The sequence below is a fragment of the Camelus bactrianus genome, chromosome 8 (genome assembly GCF_048773025.1).
Source record: "Camelus bactrianus isolate YW-2024 breed Bactrian camel chromosome 8, ASM4877302v1, whole genome shotgun sequence".
NCBI classification, from domain to species: domain Eukaryota; kingdom Metazoa; phylum Chordata; class Mammalia; order Artiodactyla; family Camelidae; genus Camelus; species Camelus bactrianus.
In genome coordinates this window covers 16,620,761-16,641,415 of record NC_133546.1, presented here as the reverse complement: position 1 = coordinate 16,641,415, position 20,655 = coordinate 16,620,761, and the positions used below count along the sequence as shown (strand labels likewise).

The 20,655-nt window shown below is 34.4% G+C and overlaps 1 protein-coding gene across 6 annotated transcripts in view; it reads left to right on the top strand.

Moving 5' to 3' along the window:
- STXBP5 (syntaxin binding protein 5) overlaps positions 1-20,655 on the top strand; it is a 153,784-nt gene that overhangs the window by 18,812 nt on the left and 114,317 nt on the right. For all 6 annotated transcript variants that reach the window (XM_074368210.1, XM_074368208.1, XM_074368206.1 and 3 more), the window contains exons 3-4: positions 6,265-6,346; positions 9,366-9,466. In XM_074368210.1, coding sequence (XP_074224311.1) covers positions 6,265-6,346; positions 9,366-9,466 — 183 coding nt within the window. The remainder of the gene's footprint in view (positions 1-6,264; positions 6,347-9,365; positions 9,467-20,655) is intronic.

The following is a 20,655-nucleotide window of genomic DNA, read 5'->3' as shown; positions in this document are numbered from 1 at the left end:
TGAAACGACTGTTCTTTCTCCATTAAAGTGTCTTGACATCCTTGTCAAAGTCAATTGTCATAAATGTTTATTTCTGGACTCCTAGTTCATTCCATTGACCTATATATATCTACCCTTATGCTAATACCACACTTTCTTGATTACTGTAACACTGTAGTAAGTTTTGAAATTGGGGAAGTGTGAGTCCTTCACTTTTGTTCTTTGTCAAGATTATTTTGCTGTTCTGGGTCCCTTGCATTTCCGTACAAATTTTCAGGGTCAGCTTGTCAGTTTCTCCTAACAGCTGGGATTCTGACAGAGATTAATGTTAATTTTGTAGATCAGTTTGGTGAATATTGCCATCTTCACAATATTAAGTCTTCTGTTTCATGAGTCTGCAATGTCTTTCCATTTACTTAGATGTTGTTTCAACAATGTTTTGTAGTTTTCAGTGTACAAATCTTGCATTTGTTTGGATAAATTTATTCCTAAGTATCTTATTATTTGTGATATTATTGTAAATGGAATTGTTTTCTTAATTTCAGTTTAGATTGTTTATTGCTGGTATATAGTACAATTGATTTTTGTATATCGATCTTATGTTGTACAACCCTGTTGACCTCATTTATTCATACTAATAGTGTTTTTTAATGGATTTCTTAGTTTATTCTAAATCTTAGAATTTTCCTTCTCCAAGATCATGAAGAGATAATTTTACTTTACTTCTTCCTTTCCAGTAAGGACACTTAGTATTTCTTTTTCTTGCCTGTTTTCTCTGGCTAGAACATCCTGTATAATGTTAAATAGAAATGGTAAGAGCAGACATCCTATCTTTTCCTGGAGCTTAGCACAAAAGCATCCAATCTTTCAGCATTAAGTGTAATGTTAACTGTGGGTTTTTTATACATGCTCTTTGTCAGGCTGAAGAAGATCCCTTCTCATTGAGTGCTTTAGCATGAAAGAGTGCTGGATTTTATCAAAGGCTTTTTCTGTGTCTATTGAGATGATGATGTGTTTTTTGTCCTTTATTCTACTAGTGTTTGCTTCTGTGAGTTTTTTGAAGGCAGAGTTTTTTTTTTTAATATCTTATTTAACTTTGCTAAGAACTGTTCCTCTCAAAAAGCTTTAGTCTCTAAAATGTTGGTTGGTTCATCATTTTGCACATGATGACATTTGTAAGGTGGCTATCTCACCTTCAACTAGAATTAGAATACAGAACTCCAGCCTTTTGCTTTTTATACTTGGTCATAGTGCTTCGTTATTAAAGTAGGTATTTACTACCATCAAGTAACATGAAAAATGAGTCTCGAGAAAAAATTTTTGGTTAGCATGTTTTTATGTCTAATTGGTTTTATGATGTTTACTTGCTACCCAAATTTATGTTTGGTCTAGTTTATTGATTTAGACTAATCTGACTTTAGTAATGTTGATTATGTTTCCTTTATGTTATACTCCAGTTTTAAAATGACTTAAAATAAGTCAGAAAGTTATGTTTACATGTGAAAGTTGGCTCTTTCTTTTTGGGTCATTGAGGCTTGATGATTTATATTGTGTCTGTGTGTGTTCTGGAGTTAAGATTGTCTGAGTTCAAACCCCATCTTCCTTACTAACTAGTTGTACGACTTCAGGCAAATTATTTAACTTTGTTGTACCTAAGTTTACTTATTTATAAAAACAGAACTTATAATAAGGTATTTTCGAGAGGTAGTATGTGGTGCTTGACACATATTAAGTGTTCAGTAAATCTCAACTGCTATGATGTTGATGGTAATGTACTAAAAGCCTCCTAATTCCTCCATTCTCCCTCCCTTTCCAACCAAATATATAATAATCATTTAGGCAATTGGATGAATGCTTATTCTGAATTTGAATTTGATGGTACAACATTATAAAATAAAAGATTTTACTGGTTCTAGTCTTTGTTTCTGCTTATCTGTCTTGCATATCTCTTCCTGATTATTCTTCATTAGTTGCTAATTTTAATGTGTTATTTTTTTCTCTTAAATATTTCTTTTTCTCTTATCCTCTTACTTAGAGGATTCCTTGAAGGACATTTGTTTCTGTCCAAAACATTTATGAGACATTTGGTCCATGCCAAAATGTCCTTGATACTTGGTCCTATCCAAAATGTCCAGGAACGTATTTGGTCTATGCCAAACGATTTTGGAAAGGACTAATATCAGAGACCTTATGGCATGGACCAACTGTCTCCATGTATGTTTTGGACAAGACTAAATATGACCAAATGTCAAAGACCTTTTGGAATGCATCAAATGTCTTATGGGCTAATGTGTTATGTTCGTTTTGGGCAGGACCAAATGTCTACTTGCCCAGAAAATCATGTCTAAATTCAAGGACTTGCATTAAAGACTCTGCTCCCAACGAAACAGCCTTGCCTTCTGTAGGCCCTCTTCAGGAGGTACCGTGGTACTTGTCTGGACAAAAACCATCAGTGTAGCTGCACAGGAAGTATCTGGCATGTGTCATGGGTCAGAGAAATTGTTGGTTTACTCTAGAAACAAAGATGACTGGTAGGATTAGGTAGACATCATAGCTCTTGATAGGTGATCAGTAGAAATATTAAGACTAAAGGTATCTGAGATAGGAAGATTATAACATTTTAAAAAGAATACGTTGGAGTTCAGAATTAGAAAGTGAGATAAATTGACACCAAGAAATAATGTAGCCTCATAGTTTGGCTTTGCCTTACAATTGACTCATCCGTATGTAGAGGAGTAGACATCAGATTAATGAATAAATATTTCTGCATCTAATAAGTATCTTTATAGAATTATTCAATATGTAATTTTATTTCCTTTTGGATTTTTTCATTTTAATTTCAGATACTTTATTTTCTCACTTAATTTTGAACATAGCCACAATAAATGAATAATTTATCAGGCAGGTCTTTATTATAATGATTGACCATTTTTAATACAACTGTTAACACTCAGTAATGACAATATTAGGAGAACCATGTGTGCAGGAAGCAATGATCATTATAGGTATGAAAGAATATGAATATTTGCATCTATGACCTGCTCTTTTATGATCTAATATATTCAGAGTTGACATTTTCTTAATTACGATATGTTCACTGTAACTTTAGTTCTTGTTAAAGTAATAAATACATTCTGTTAAATAATGATAATAGCCGTCATTTGTTTAGTACACTGTATATAACTTTAATTCTCACCACCATTCTGCAGGCTACACTAGATAGGTATCTACATTTTATAGAGAAAATTGAGAGCTGTAATAACTCTCCTCAGGTCACAGCAACTAATTAAGGAGTTGGCATATGAACTGTCTTAAAACTAGATGTCTAAATTCTCGTCATGCCTCAGATGTTCCTGTGGCCCCCTAAACAATGACAACAGCAAAAAGTACACTCAGGCTTCTTCTCAGTTTGGGTTTAGTCAATTTGCAGTAGAGGCAGAATTCTGCCATACTACCAGGATTGAGAACTACTTGCTCTAAAACTATGTCCTTTTCCACACTAACATCTCAGTTATACTTAAACAATATCCATTCCTTACAATCTGATTTTAAACTTTCTGTTATTACAGAGTAATGGTTTTTTATAAATTGTCCCCCCAATCCATAGGGCTTTTTAGTGGTAGTACCCTTCAGGGCTGGCTGCAGCATAGTACTGCCCTATCCAAAGGAAAAGGGAAAGAAATCAGTAGTAACCTCAACCAAAAAAAACCACTTCTCTGAGCCTCAGAATTATCATCTGTAAAATATGGATGATAACCTTTCAGAGTTACCTTGAGGATTTAAGTCAGAGTGGCTAAAACTTAGTAGATACTCAGTAAGTGGTTCTTATTATTAAAAAGTGTATGTATCATCTTAGCTAGAAGTAAAATGACAATTGTAATGTCATAAAAAGTACAGTTTTGTCTGAGATAGTGTCACATAGAGTAAGAATAAAATCTTTCTTGATCTCCATGTAACTGACTTCCTGGATTTAGACACTTTTCATTCTCTATGAATAAAATATTGATAGATGCCCAGGGCATACTGAATTTTCAAGACTAGTAGGCTATTTCCCAGGAGGCCCAAATTAGTAAAGCTATTTGCATGTTCTTTACTTATCAAGAATCAGTTTTGTCTATTCCGAAATCTGCTTATGCCTGTTGTACTTAATATTATACTCAAGTAATTCACTTTAGTAATATGTAAACTGATGAAATGTGAATGCAAATGTGTATTTTTTAATATGTAGAAATGTAAGATAGATACTTTGGGAAGACTTCCTGGAGGTTAATCAGTTAAAATTTCCTGTCTGATGCCATGTAGATAAGACAACAGTAGACAATTGGAAAAGAAAGAATAAGACTCTTTTTGAATGCCGCATTTAGATAGCATTGCCAGTGTCTTTAAAGTTCCACTTAAAAAATTAAACTGCAAATTTTATACCTGGGTAGTTATGACTGTGTTTTATTGAAAAATAATTCTGAACCCTAATTGTAATAGATCCATACTTAAAAAAATATCTTTAGCTAGTATCACAAGATTAGCAAAATTGTGTATGGTTTATGAAAAAAATAAGGTCAGTAGAATTGTAATGATTCTCTACAGTAGCTCACTTTTTTTATTTACTTAATCCTGATCTGTTTAGATAAGAGAAATTTTACTCCATTCATGTTAAGTAGGACTATAGAATCTGCTAATTGGTTCCAGAAAGAATAATTTAACTGAAAATATTAGAATTACTTAGAAATGAGTGATTTCTTAGAATTACTTATAAATTAGAAATATTGACTAAAAGGACAAGGTCTTTGCTGTCATCTGACAGAAGAAATGGATGAACAGGATGTGATTTGGCACTACCAAGTGCCAACAGTAGTAATTTGAAATCTAGCTTCATGTAGTTGCGTTTGGTCAATTGATGTAGCAAAAATACCATTTTTTGAAGGTAATAATAATAGTAATAATAAAAAAATTGGGGTGTTTAAAAAGTTGGATACTATAAGCTAAACATGCTCAAATAGTCTATACATTTATAAAATAATAGAAGAGTTAGTTGCCAGTAATGAAATGAAAAAAAAAATCCATTGAAAATAAATACCACCTACGAAGATTTCTAGAAATCAAAAGGAAAAAGTATATAGAAAATAGGAATTTAAGCTTTGGTGCAGTTATTTTTAATTAAGAATCCTAGGGCATGTATTAATAGAATATAAAAGTAGTCTACACACTTGAATGTGAATTTGTATAAACAGGGCTATAATTTTATTAAACTCCATCAAATTTTATTTTTAGATTTAACTTTATTTTCACTTAATATATATTAACTCAATGTAGTAGATCAGTGTAGTAGTGTGTTAAAATGACTTCAAGTTTATGAAGGTAAAAGGCATATAACAATGCCTGGCACATAATAAGTTCTATGTTTGGATTTTTTTTGTTTGTTTTGTTTTGTTCTTTACTCAGCATACCGTATTAATTAAGTGTATGGAGTCTGGAGCTATAATGCTTATTCATGCCTTCTAGTCATGTGACTTGGGGCACAGTAATTTCTCTGTTCTTCAGTTTCCTTATCTGTTTATATGGCGAAACTATATATTCGTCATGATTGTGATTATTAAATGAGTTAATATATAACATGTTTGAAATAATGCCCAACACATAGAAAATGCCATGCATTTCCTATTATTATATGCAAGTTAATAAATTTTTGCTTATTACTCTATTAAAGCATATTGTAAAAGACTGATATATTTACTGGTGATATAGCATGCTACAAGTATAAACTTAGTTATGTGGTTTTTTATTATATTTTTAGCTTACACTATTTAAAAATGACACTACAGAATGAAAAATGCAGTAAAAAAGATTATTGGTCCTAAAAACAATACTCCAAAATAATATTTGTCTACTTTACAGATTTGTTTGTTGACTTGGGCAAAATAGGATGTTCCACAGATCAACGGCTTTTTTCCTCTTTTTATTTTAAGTGAAAAAAGAAGACTTGGGCCACAGTAAAGTAGATTGAACCTATTTAGCTTGGTTCTGTACTTTGCTGTTTTTAACACTTTTTTTTCCCTAAAAGGGACAGTTGTCTTATTTCTTTTAGACCTGAAGTCTGAGACTTCTGATTATCCACAGAAACTAGCTGATCAGATTGATGTGTAATAAACCTAACTCTGTATCTCGACCTCAGCTGATATGCTGTATTGAATATCAGGTTATTGGAATATTTGAGTCTATTTATATAGCTTATCAATTGCTATAAAAAGCCCACACACACCATAAACTCCTTAATGAAGTTAATGACAGCTTTGGTCGTCCAGGAGTAGAATGTTATTGCCAACATGACAGTGGAGCTGCAGTAATCCAGCTTCAGTTCCTGATTAATGAGGTTAGTGAATTGCTTTAATCTCTCCTGCTTATATATGAAATAGGGCCACATCTCATTTTTTAGAATTCTTGCATGCATTCATGTTTAAATATTTGAACAAAAACGAATTTTTGGTAGGTCAAAGTTAATAGTAATTTAAGGCATCATCATGGACAGTTATATAAATAATGTAAGGTGCTTCTCAAAACAGTGTTGAAAATAGAATGGCATAAGATAAATCTTCTTGGCACAAGGTGCTGCATTTAAATTTTATTTCAGGAATATTGAAAATTATGTAACAAAAATCTATATTAAATTTTTTTTCAAAGATTGACTTTATTATAAATAACAAAATGTACTTCTCTGATGCGTTGTTTTGAAATACAACCAGGAAACCAAAATCCATTAGAAACTGGTTATTGTCCAAAGTTCTTGTTGGTATCACATATTGGTTGCAGTAATTGATGTTGCCTGTCTTTTTGATAGACTATAAAGTTTGGAGGGAGCTAGAGAAACACTGTTTTATCAGCAGAGTAAACAATGTGTTTGCAGGTTTTAAAAAAGTCTGAGGAGCTATGACAATAGATGTTTACTGCAAGTAGTGACAGGCAGGAAAAGCTGGTTATAAAAAGAAGAAAAATGAATTACTCCAGGAAAGGTTCTGCTATACTTAGATGTGAGGAGAGTTCACAGACATTCTTTTTGCCCCTAAGTCCTTAGGTTCCATGGAATACATTTTTAGATGCATATAAGAGAAAGAAAATAGTTGATACTTTTGGCTTTTGATACTTTTGAAATTATTTTTTTCATGTCAGAGGATCTAACAGAGGCAGCATGGTGTAAAAAGCTAAAGAGGGTAATATAAAAAATTTAGTAAAACTATGATCCAACTAATATGCAATTGTAGGTTTTTCAGGATCAGAGGAAGTGTTTTTTTTGTTTTTAAAAACTTCAGTATTCTGTGTAGGACTGAATAATAGGCATTGTAAAATGTTAAAATACACACACACAAAATCACAGTTTAGAAAGTTGCTGAATTCATATGTAAGATGATTCTATTTTTAAATAATTTTCCATTATGAAATAAATAGACTGGCAGTTAGTTTCAGAAGAATGGTCCTATGTACTCTTCCCCCATTCCCCCTAATAGTAACATTTTATGTAACAATAGTGCAGTATTAAATCGGGAGAATGACATCAGTACAGTACTAGTAATTGGAGTACAGACCTTATTTAGATTTTACCACCAGTTTCTACATGCACTCACTGTATGTGTGTAGTTTTGTGCACTTTTATCATATACATACATTTTGTGTAATGACCAGCATAAACTAGCTAGAAATCAGTTCCATCATCATGAAGGAATTCTCTTAGTTTATAATTGTGCCCCTCCTACTTTCAGTCCCTAATCCCTGGCAACCACTAACCTATTCTCCATCTTCATATTTGTGTTAAGATTATATCTTTAAAGCAGTATGAGACAATGTAAATACCATATTGCAGATTGATTACCTGTATACCTAAATTTTAGCAATCTTAACTAGTTGATGCTGTTGTTATTCATAATACAGAATTCTTTTCTATAGAACTTACCGTAAAGTTCTTTGCTATGACTGCGTTATTTTACTTTACATGCTTAAACGTTGCATTTTAAGTACTTAAAAATGACAGTTTTTAAAAATGCTTAGCAAAATATGAATATTTAAATGTGGATGGCTATGGAAATCTGACAATTGGGAGTGACCATTTACTTTCAGTTTTGGAAAACCCTATGTAGGTAAGTGAGCCACCATAGGTGGTCAGCTGTCATTGCCATTTTGGCTCTACATCGTCTCTTCTTCCTTGCGTTGCTAAAATGGGGCAAACATCTTGAAAAAGAAGATGACCTGGCCCAAAACTATGGTGGAAATAAGAATGAAAAATACAAACTTTGATACTCTGAATCCTTTGAGTTTCTCTGCTTCAAAGGGATATAGACAAAAGGATGCTTTCTAGTGAAAGGGAGGGTATGTGGACTTTATGTATTTCTGCTTTCCAGAAGTCATATTGTAGCAATAGCAGTTAAACAGTAGAGTAGCCCTCATAGAATTCCAGAGGTGGAAGGGACTTGGGGAGGTCATTTAATGTAAATTTTGTCTTCAGAACTATTTTAGTTCTCTTGGAAAATGAGAAACTCTCCTATTTTAAAAGAGGAAGATTTTAAGATTTCTCCTAATAACCTGAGGGATTAGAATTGCAACTCTTTTTTGAAATTAATATAACTTCTTCATGTTGCATCTTTTGTCTTATTCTCTCAGTGTAAAGAGCATCTGACTCATGAGGAAAAAACATTCATATGTCTTAATAAATCAGCCTTACTTCATAAACTCTTAATCTGATTCATACATCAGAATCACCTCTGGAGATTTTTTAAAATACACCTGCATAAGTCCTTGCTGTGAGAATCCTGATTTGTGAAGTCTGGGGTGAGACTGACCCCCCTGCTTGATTCTTACATACTGCCAAAGATTTTTTTTCCTCTATTCTTAATAATGTCAAGTGTTTTAACTTTCTAAATTAAGTCAGATTGTTCAACCCTTTGGACATTGAAATTACAGTGTACTGAATACTATCTTTATTTTCCATATCATTCAAGGAGTAGAATTATGATCTAGGCAGAGGACATTCATAAGAATTTGTGTTAAGCCAAATAAAATGAGAGGTTACTTCATATCCTGTTTCTCTCTTTTAGTCAAGGAAGTGTATACAATAAGGACCAAGTAACTTATAGTCCAACCTCCAATTTTGTATAACTATATACTGTCAACCGTATAATCCAAATCTATCACCTGTAATATTCAACTAGATCATAGAATACTTTTAGTTTATACTAAAACAAATTCTGCTGTTCAGAATTTGGGTGAGGCAAATGTTTCTCAAAATTAAATCTATTTGCAGAAAGTTTTGAAATTTTGGGAAGGAGATTTTTTTGCCAGCTCTTTAGTAGCTTCAGTGTTTGTAAATGTACTCTATATAAAATATGTTACACTTTATTTTTAAGGGAGCTCTTGTGAGTGCCTTGGCTGATGACACCTTACATTTGTGGAATTTACGTCAAAAGAGACCTGCCATACTACATTCACTTAAGTTTTGCAGAGAAAGGTAAGAATTCTCTCAGTTACAGTATATAAAGGATATTTGTAATTCTACTTTGAAATTTTTGTTTGAATTTTATTTGTTTATGATGGATTTTATTCACAAAAAATAATTCAGAAACTTTAAAACATAGTCAATAAAAAGAAAGTTTCCTTTGTTTAATATTGGCATATTTTAATGTTCTTAGTCATTTTCATAATTGCATGATATTTTATTGTATTGAAGTACTATAATTTATTCAGTCAGTCTTCATCAGTTGACTAGACATTTAATACATCCAGGACTGGATCTGATATAAATGGACCTTGATACCATTTTTGGTCTGCTATTCATTATGCTCTGTTGTGATATTATGTTACATATATTTCTTTTTTCACTTACACAAGTACTCCTGTGAGGTAAATTTGTAGAAGTGGAACAGCTTGGTCATAGAAGTCTCTCACCTGACCTGTGAATTTTGTGCTTTGATAGAATAGCCTTTTTAAACATTCTCCCATATTTTCTTATAGTACTCTTACAGTTGCATTTTTATGCTTAATCTTTGATTCATATGGAACTTACTTTGGCATAAAATATGAGTAAGGAATATAGTCCCCTCTCCCCTATTGCTTATGAAATAAATTTTTTGATGCACATTTATAAATATATATGTATATGTGCGTGTGTTAAGGTTAAGAAATCTAGATCTACATAGTATCTAAATGCAGTGGAATTAGTGTCTTCATGCCATACCTGTGGAAAGGCAGGCATTAGACTGCTCAATCCATGTATGAGGATCAGGCCACATTCCTGCTTAGATAAATATCAGTTTGTTCAGGTTATATAAACTGATCAGTCTGTTTGAGCCTGGGCTTCTGCCCACAGTAGCCCTCCAAAGTAGGCAAGGTAAAGAGGCTGCTGGAAAGAGAGCAGTTCAGACTTTTCTAGCCACCACTAGGACATGTCTACATTGTATGCCAGACCAGAGCTAGCAGGGGCAGTAGCAAAGTGGGCTATTGGAACATCTTATCTGGGCTGATAAATCATCTATATGGTTTGGAATCACAGTTCTACTTCTAGGAAAAGGGCAGAAGTGAAGAAGGAGTTAATGGAAGGAAGGAGGGAGGAGATAGGGGAGAAAGAGCAAGCAAAAAGTCAAGGTTCAGTTTTTCTCTACCCGACGGGAATAGGGCCAGCCTTTCAACTTGGCAGTTTCGTAGTCTATTTGCCTGTGGGATCTCAGGGAGTGCCCTGCATCAGCCTCAAATGTTATAGGGCTGGTGGAGGTAGTAATGAGCATCTTAGTCCCAGTACACGTCTCCTTGGTGTCAGTCTCAAACCACCTGCTGGAAACTGAAGTGTAGGTCTAGCAGAGTAGTTGTCAACCTGGTGCAAGCTTACCCCCCAGAGGGCATTTGACAGTGTCTGAAGACAATTTTTATACAATTGGGGGTGGGGAGAGGTGAGCAGTACTACTGGCATCTAGTATATAAAAACCAAGGTTAGTGCCAAATATGTTACAATGTGCAAGACAGTCCCCATAACAAAGAATTATCTGGTCCAAAATATGAATACTGTCAAAGTTAAGGAATCCTGCATTCTAGCACATCAAAGTGATGTCATTTGATCCGTGTAGTGCTGTAAAAGTTCTCTTAAGCCGCCACCCACAGGAGGGATGCTGGCAGAATGTAGAATTCTAGTAGAAGAACACCTCTGATGCCTCATTTGCCAGTGGCATGCCCATATTCCTCACTGAGACACAAGAATGTGGCAGTTTGTGGTCCAGCTTCACAAACATATATTGCAGGTTATCATGGTTAATCTTCATGGAGGAAGGATCAAACCTCAAGGAGTCCCAGAGCAGTCAGTGCCAAGATTGTCTGGTATATAATGAGTCTCCTTTATAGTTCCCCTAAGGATGGTCTCCAAGAAGTTCTGGTAAATGTGGGTAAGGAACAGTAAGCTAGTTTATAAGGTGCCTATAGGCACATATCTTGACAAAAAGAAGGCCCTTTGTATGAAATACAAAAGAGTAGCCCTTCTTGATGGATGCAGCCTCAGAGTCTCCCACTCCCCTCCTTGGGTGGGTGCTGTTACGCAGTGCACAGCCAGTGCAATTACATGAATTGGTCCTAAAAGTTACAAATGAAATGAAACTGATGAAATTCCCAGTTTTGAGTTCTGTAATACAGTTTACCCAGCTGACCAGCAGAAACTGCTTGGTCCTGTTCAAAGTTTTTCTCAGCCTTTATTAGGACAATATGAAACAAGAAACTGTAGCTTGAGTAACTTGGTCCTTGAATATCTTCTTTGGACAAAATGCTCTAGGATGGCTGCAAACTTGGATGGCAGCTGGTGTACTTCAGTGCCAAAAAATGGGCCTGGTGCCTCATGGATGAACCTTGTTAGTCTCTCCTCAAGTGGCAGGATGGAGAGAGGTGGCATTTCGGAGGAGCCTACTTTCCCTGGGCACCTGGCTACAGGTGGAGGGGACAGGCATGGTAGAGGCTTTCCCCTAGCTCTAGGAACCTGCCCATGGTGGCAAGTCTTATTCCACTCCTCACCTTGAACTCTGCGTCATTCAGGATTTTTCATAATACCCTGTAATCTGTACTCTGATGGAAGCCTTCTGTTGGAACAGCTGCCCCAGGCAGGTGAAGGGGCAAAATCCTGTCATTCCTTGCCCGTCCTTCCATCTCCTTCATTTATAGGATTCCATTCTTTTCTTTATTCAACTGCTTTGCATTCAGTTTTTATATCTGGATCAGTCAGAATAGACTGGTGTTACACTATGGTAACAAAATATTCTCAAAATCTTAAAGATTTAAAAGAGCAAAAGTTTATTTTTACTTATGCTATGTGTTCTTTGTGGATTTGCTGAAACTCTCTTCCTTTTCGTTACCATTTTTATTTAAGGATCTTGGCTGAGGAACAGCCAGTCTTTACAGTATTACTAGTCACTATGGTAGAGAGAAGACGAGAATATGGTGAAGCATGTTTTGGCTCTTAAAGCTTCCGTCTGGAAGTGATACATATCTCTTCCACTCTCATTTCTTGGGCCAGAGCAAGTCACATGGCCATCCCTGGTTTTACTCATATAACTGAGAAGAAAAAGACCTGGATTATTTATGAGTACTTATAATAACTACCACACTGCTTATTTTTATTGTTGACATTGAAATGCAATAAGCAATAGCCTAGTTAGTTTTCTCCTCATTCCACAGTGGGTTTAGGCTAACTTAATAGTTGAATTACTCCACTTTATTATTGTGCTATTTGCATTTTTACATCTGAAACTGGGAAAGGCAAGAAAAATATGAAAAGTTTATAAATCACTATTTCATTACTTTCTGAACAACTGTTAAATAATTCAAGGTTTTTATTGTAACATTTGTCTTAATAAGTAGTTAAATTTTCTTATTTTAGTGGAAATTTATATAAATAGGAATTGTATGTAGTGATTTCAATTGTATTTTTTCATAGTGTGGATTTTTTCTGTTTTTAATTTTTTTTAATTATGCAGAAATGTATATGACATAAAATTCACTACCTTAACCATTTTTAAGTGTATAGTTCAGTAGTGTTAAGTACATTCACATTGTTGTGTAACCATGTAATGTAGATATTTTGATAGGATTTCACTTTTATGATGTTTAAGAAAAAATAGAGAAATTGGAGTCTCAGGTCTTGGTTTAACTATATGAATTTAAGCAGATTACTTCACTGCTTTGTGTGCTGGTTTTCTAATTTGCAGAATAATTTCCTCTATGATTCATGTAATTTTTACCAATTCTTTTCTCTCACATATTAAAATAACTTTGTCCTCCTATCCCCATTAGTTCTGTAGATGATTGTAGGATGCTTGCTATGTGCTGGCTTAATGCTAGCTTCTGAGCATACGTTTTGTAAACATGACAGACTTGGGCCTTACCATTAGGATCTTAGTCAAAGTTAAAACAATCTTAGCTTCCTAGATCCCAATCAAATGACATTTGTTCATACAAAATAAATATGTATCTCAATTTCCATAGAATGATTTTGAATTGGGGGATAACATAAACTTATGAATGTCTTCCTTGGTTAGCAGTCAGCTTGTACTAATTGTCAAGTTTAGTTCTTTCCATATTTGGTTACTTACCTTAAGATGGGATTTTCTCTATCACTGAGAAACAATATACCCTAGTGGTTAAGAGTTCAGACTCTGGAGCCAAACTGTGTATACTGAATCTTAGTTCATAGCCCAGTCACTTATTAACTGTATCCGTTTTATTATCTGTAAAATGAACAGTTATTATCTTACAGAAACCCAAAGATGCATATTATAAAGCTAATAATGTTTATAAAGCACTTGGAAGAGTATGTGACACACAGAAATCACCTATATAGTTGTTTTTGTTGTTAAAAGTATTGAATTTACTTAAAGTAATAATTTTGTAACTTAAAATATCTGCATTAACTAAACCAGAGACTACATTTGTAGGCAGTCCTTACAGAAGCAACTAATTGAAAAAGGAAAATCATCAGAAACAATGATACTAACTTTATCCAATCTATTTAAATTATGAACAATTCTGAGCTTGCAGTTAACACTAAATACACCCCTCCCCTTCAACTTAAAATTATACATTTTGAGACTTCATATGTGCAGGTCATTTTTACGGAGTCCACTTCAAAGAGTTTTTATAGTCATGAGTCAGGGAATATATTGGTTTGCTAGGGCTACCATGACAAGTACCACAGACCAGGTGAGTTAAACCACAAAAATTTATTTCCTCTTTGTTCTGGATGCTGGAAGTCCAAGATCAAGATGTCAGTAAGTTTGGTTTCTTCTGAGGGCCTCTCTCTTCAGCTTGTAGATAGCCATCCTTTCCCTCGCTCTGTGTGTATCTGTGTCCTAATTTCCTCTTCTTAAAAGGACATCAGTTATTTGGGTTAGAGCCCACCAATATGACCATATTCTAACTAAATTACCTCTTTATAGATGCTGTCTCCAAATACAGTTACATTTTGAGATACTGGGATTAAGACTTCAACATATGAATGGGGTTGGGAACCAAGGGTGGGGGAGGAGACACAGTTCAGTCCTTAAAAGGGAACTAGTCTAAAAGCAACCAGGGTAACAATGCAAGACAGAATTTTTTTTTTTAATCACCAAACGAAGAAAAAGTAAAGAGACGTTGAAAGTTGAAGAAAAACATAACATTTTAAATGTCCTCCTTGAGTAGCATATAGCTTATTACACCAGTTGTCAGGTTCAGCTCCCATTTGGCATTCACCTGTCATACAATTTCTATCGTTAAGAACTAATTTGCCACTGGTAGTAGCTATAGCATCTAAATCCCCTGCACCCTGAAGGGAGTTAGTAGCAACAGTTTATCACAGTAGAGAACCTTAGAGGTGTGGCCTTTAATGCCACATCCCCTGTTAGGGTTTGACCTATGTATCCCAAAAAGATATGTTGAAGTCCTAACCCCCAGTACCTGAGAATATAATATTATTTGGAAATACAGTTTCCAAATGTAATCAAGTTAATATGAGGTTATTAATGTGGGCTTTAATCCGGTATGACTGTGTCCTCATAAAAAGAGGAGAAGAAACACAGTCACACAGGGAAAATGCTGTGTGACAACAGAGGTAGAAATTGGGGTGGTGCATCTACAAGCCAAGAGATGTTATGGATAGCTAGCAGTACCAGCAGCTAGGAGACAGGCTTGGAATCCTTTCTCCCCTGGAGTCCTCACACAGAGCATGACCCTGCTGACACCTAGATTTCTGACGGCTAGCCTCTAGAACCGTGAGAGAATAAATTTCTGTTGTTTTAAACTACCTAGATTGTGGTAATTTGTTATGGTAGCCCCAGGAAACCAACTATAGATCCCCTTGTTCCTCTTGCTTGGTATTAGTGAACCTCATTATTACACACTGTTGAGTTTACACATGTAAAGGAGAGGTTCTTTGGCTTTAGTGGAAACTATGAATTTGACAAGTGAAATTCTATCTGGTAGTGGCCTTACCAGAGTATGTTTCATTTAGCTTCTGTGTTTTGGTTTTTTTCTTTAAAGGAAGTTTACTTGAGAGGAAATCATGGGCTTATAAGCAACTACAACAGTCTGCTAGTCTCTTTTCATCACTTGAGTTAACATGACCAGTATTCTCAACTATGTTAAATTTTTACATAATAGTTTTTAAATAACAATATATGAAACATTTTAAGACTGAAGACAATTATATATCTGGGCTTTCCTGTTTAGGACTTACTGTTACTTAATAATTATATATCTTAATTGTATAATTTTTATATTGTTTATAAAACGCTTTTATATAAGTGTTATTTATTCTCAAAGAAGAAAAAATTCCCTAAATGAAAGCTCAGAGCATAGAATTTTTTCCCATACATATATTAAGACACATAAATAGCTGAGTCTATATTGAAACTGATATATTTCTTTTAAAGGTATGTTTTTCTTTATTCTAACACTCTGATTTACAGTCTATTCCTAACACTGATTTACAGTTTATTTATACTCTGATTTAAAGCTTTTTCTTTTGATGATATATCTATCTACTGGTTTAAAGAATAAACATGCATGCATTCTAAACTAATGGTTGGGAAAATACAGTATTATATGGTATACATTAATAATCAAAATTTCATCCTAACAATTATCAATGGAGCACCAATGTCCAAAGTCCTTTAAAGAAGAAAAAATTAATAAATGGAGTAATCCATGCAGATACCAACACAGCAGTTGGGAGAGTTGGTGCCTATAAGATATTTCAAGAACTGACTGCTGCCATAGTATCTTATTTTCTTCATAGTATAAGTAAAGTAATGTAGAAACAAAAACTAGTTTGTCCCCTTATATTCTTATTATATTACCTAAATATTGTGCTTTGCATATTTATGAGGCTTATCATTTGCTTAGTCTGCACATGAACAGAGCATAGCTGTAAAAGAGTACTTGGCTAGATACCAGCCCTCAAAAAGTCTATACAGGTAGTCCAAAAATTTTGAATTAATTCATTGCACATACTTAACAAGAAAAAAAAAATAATATTGAAGCAGATTATAGACCTATAATTACTTTTTGTGGTAATTGCATCATATTGGCAAAATATTTTTCTTTGAAAGCAGCTTAATGAAAAGTATACAAGCATTAGAAATGAGGATGATTTGGTGGGAGGAAATTCAGGACTAGAAAAAAGGAGTGGAATGATATCCAGGTCTGTTAGGAAAACAGGCAGAGGAACCTATTACTCTGGACCTAATTCTAATCCATAAAGAGAATTACTTGGTGATACGGAAATGATGAGTCACCTTTGGAATTCTAAGTGTAGAGAACCACATACTGAGACAAAATTCAAAATGGAAAAAAATATTCTCAGTGTTTAGAGAAAAGAGTCGTGATTTGATGACCTTGAGACTGTAAAACTCAGGAAATGTTGGGTAACTTCCTAGAATAAATTTATAACTAAGAAATTCTGACAAGGCAGTCCAGAGAAACATTCAGAGAGATTGGTCTGGTTGCACAGGGCTTTATAATGTACTCAGGTATAAAAAGATATGGATGATAAACAACAGGGTCCTACTGTATAGCACAGGGAACTATATTCAGTATCTTGTAATAACCTATAATGAAAAAGAATATATGTATAAAAATATATAACTGAATCACTAAGCTGTACACCAGAAACTAACATTGTTTAAAAAAAAAAAAAAGTATGGAAGGAGGGGAGACCTGTAACAAATACCTTAAAATGTGGAAATTACTTTGGAATCAGGCAGTGGGTAGAGGTTAGAAGAGTTGTGAGGAACGTGATAGAAAACCCTGAACTGCTTTGACAGGCTGTTTATAGGACTCTGGACTTGGAGACTGCTGCCAGTGAGAGCTCAGAAGGAAGAGAGAAACACGTTTTTGGAAACTGGAGGAAAAGTTTCCTTGTTATATGTTGGCAGAAAGCTTAAGAGAAGTGTCTCCTGCACAGTATATGAGTGTTAACTTGTATTTAGCTGAGGGTTGGAGGTGGTCTGACTTTGAAGGAAGAATTATTAAAGGAACCAGGACTTGATGATTTGTTAAATTCTTACCCTGATCCAGATGGCAAAAGAGAGATTGCTTCTGCAAATGTGGCATAGGGAAGGACATGAGGATGTGACTTAACAACTTTTCACTAAGAATCTCCTGAAGTCCGAAAGGTCAGAGTACTTGATCACACAAGGGGCTCTTTTAAGAGACTGAGGGTATGCCCTTAGGCATCTTCTCAACTAAACTAAATAGCCTGTGGGAAATTTGAGTATCATGTCTCAGCAGAAGCCCAGATAAAGTGTTATCTCCAAAAGATTTGTGGGTGTGACTTTTTCTAATGGAGTAAAGCTCAGTGAAATTTATTGAAGACCCACATGTTTCTTGAGAAAATTGTATAGCAGAAACATTGCCAGCTGGGACCATAGAGACAGCACAAAATGAAAAGAGGCTGCAGCCAGAAGCAGGCTGATTAAAGTACTCAGCTGCAGACAGGTGCTACCTTTCATGAAAAAGAAAGGATAATCAAGAGAATAGAACTGAGAGTCACAGAGGATTATTCCTGAGCCTTGAAATGTAATTAAGAGAAATCCAACATTTGCCCAACTAAATTTCAAAACTGTTATGGACCAGTGACTCCTTTTTACCTTTCACTTCAAACCATTTCAAACAGGAATTTCTACAGGTGTTATCCTATGCCATTAAATGCTGGGAGTGTTGAGGGCAGATAATCTGTCTCTTTAGTTTCATAGGTCCACAGATGGAGTGGAATTGTCTCTAAAATCCATACTGAATGGTTACACTCAGGACCCTCATCTGCAACAAATTTAGATGATGAGATCCGGGGGTTTTGAGCTAAGATTTTGGACTTGAGTTGATGTTGTAATGGGTTGAGACTTTGTGTATGTTGAGATGGCTGAATGTATTTTGCATTTTGGAGGGATGTGAATCTTTGGAGGGTGAAGGGCAGATTATTAGAGGCAGAATTCTAAAACAGTCCCCAAGATTTCCAGCCCTGGTAGACTGACACACATCTTCTCCTAATTATTCAATTCTAATCAAAGGCTGCTGTGAAGGGATTTTGCAGATGTAATTGAGATCCCAAGGCAGTTGACCTTCACAATAGGGAGTTTATCTGATTGTTTTTAGGCTTGGATTACCTGATTTAAAATGGTAGCAAGTAAGTGGAATTATCCTGGCTGATTGGATAACTGGAACTCAATTCAATTTAAGCGTCTCCCAAAGTATATGGGTAACTTGAGGAAGACATGGGCACTCTAACAAACATCTGACTAATGTTAGGAAGGAGTGGACTGAGGGATGGATGGTATGGATGGTAGGTAGATAAACAACCAGTGCCCACTGTTGTTTTCACTGCCTTCAAAGTGAAGTTGAAATGTTTAAATAGTTAGCATTCTTTAAAAGGTCTTGCATGATCTATGACTCAACTTTTTAGTCCCCATATTTTCATTTCACTATATTCTCTCTCTCTCTGCATTATAATACAGCAACCCTGAATTTTTAGTTCTTTAATGAGCTATCCTCTCTCCTACCTGTTTATGTGAGTTGATCTCCCTGCTCAAAAGATGCTTATGATTTTCTTTTTCCATGGCTACCACTTGTTCATCTTTAAAATCTTGTCATTTCCTTTTATACGTATTTCTGAATTCCCAAGTCTGGGTTTTATATTATCCCATAATATGATGTTCTTCCCCTAAAATAGCACGCACCATGCTGATTCTTACTGCCTTGTTTTTCTTGATTGTCTTCTCAATTAGAATATCAGCTGTATATATTTTCTTTTTTGTATTTCCAGCAGCAGTCTCTATGCCTGACATTCAGAAAAGACTCAGAAATGTTTGACTGATTGGTTACCTCACTGTCTTTGCAGAAATAGTGGGAAATCTCTTTTCTCTAGAAGGCATGGCTCTCCACAGACTGTGTTAATTAACTGGGACACAGGTTCTAAGAGGGAAAGTCTTCAAACAGAAAAAAACAAGAGCAATTGCTCGAGGCTAACTCTATATATAATCTTTATTCCTCCTACTAATCCAAAACTAGCTAGGTTGTTTGATTATCCTTGGAGTGCTATTTGGTCCTTGGCCCATAGCAAAGCTTTTAAATGTTTTCTTCTTTGTAAAAAGACTGAGATGGGAGAATAAAGAGATTTGAGCAGTGGATTTCTTTTTATTAAACCAGCATACCTGGGAGATACAGCAGACTTCTATCTGTAATAATTTGGCAGTGATTTTCAAAATACAGATGAAGATTTTATTTTTCATTTTCCTGCCTTCCTGTATTAGCAAGAATTTCCAGAGCAGTGTTCAGTGATGTTATTGGTAGCAAGTATCTTTTTCTTTGTAATAATTTTAAAATATTGCTTCTAGGGTTTTACTGTTAAGCATAATGTAGGATGTTGGTTTAAGATAGAATTTTTTTCCCTTAAGAATTGGTTGTTAATTATGGAAATTAAATTTTAATTGAATGCCTTTATAGCATCTTTTAAAATTAACATGTGATTTTTCACCTCCCTTTTCCCTATTGATTTAATTTTATGATGTTGATAGATTTCCTAACACTAGGCTTTCTTGTATGCCTGTGAAATTTTTTGAATAAGGTTGAAAATTCTCTTATGTTGTTAAATATGACTGGTAATCTATTCTTGAGGATTTTTACTTCTGTTCAAAAATGAGACTAGAATATAACTTTTTTCTTCCTTTTACTGTCATTTTTGGTATCAGGATAGTCTTCCTTCATGTAATGAATTGAGTAACCTTTCTGTCTGTCTGTCTTTCTCTTTCTTCCCTTCCTGTTCTAGGTCAGATAGAGAAATTAATAGAGGAATTATCTGTTTTCTGAATATTTTCAGAGTATATGTAAACTTTTTAGGACTAGAAATTTTTTGACATAATTCTTGAATATGTTCCGTTTTATCCATAGTATTGATCCTTTTTGTCTTTTTCTTAAATAAATTTTATGATTCAGAATATTATGAATTTCACTAAGATGAGAGGCTTATATCCCATTGCATTCCAGTGTATTTAAACTTATTTTTATATTCTCTATATTCCCTTTCTCACTTTATTTTATCCTACCATGTTTTTAGTGATTTATCAGAAGTTGGTCTGTTTCATTGTCTTCTAAATGGAGCCATACTCTTTTTTTAGTGATATCGAATTTATTAGTAGTGAT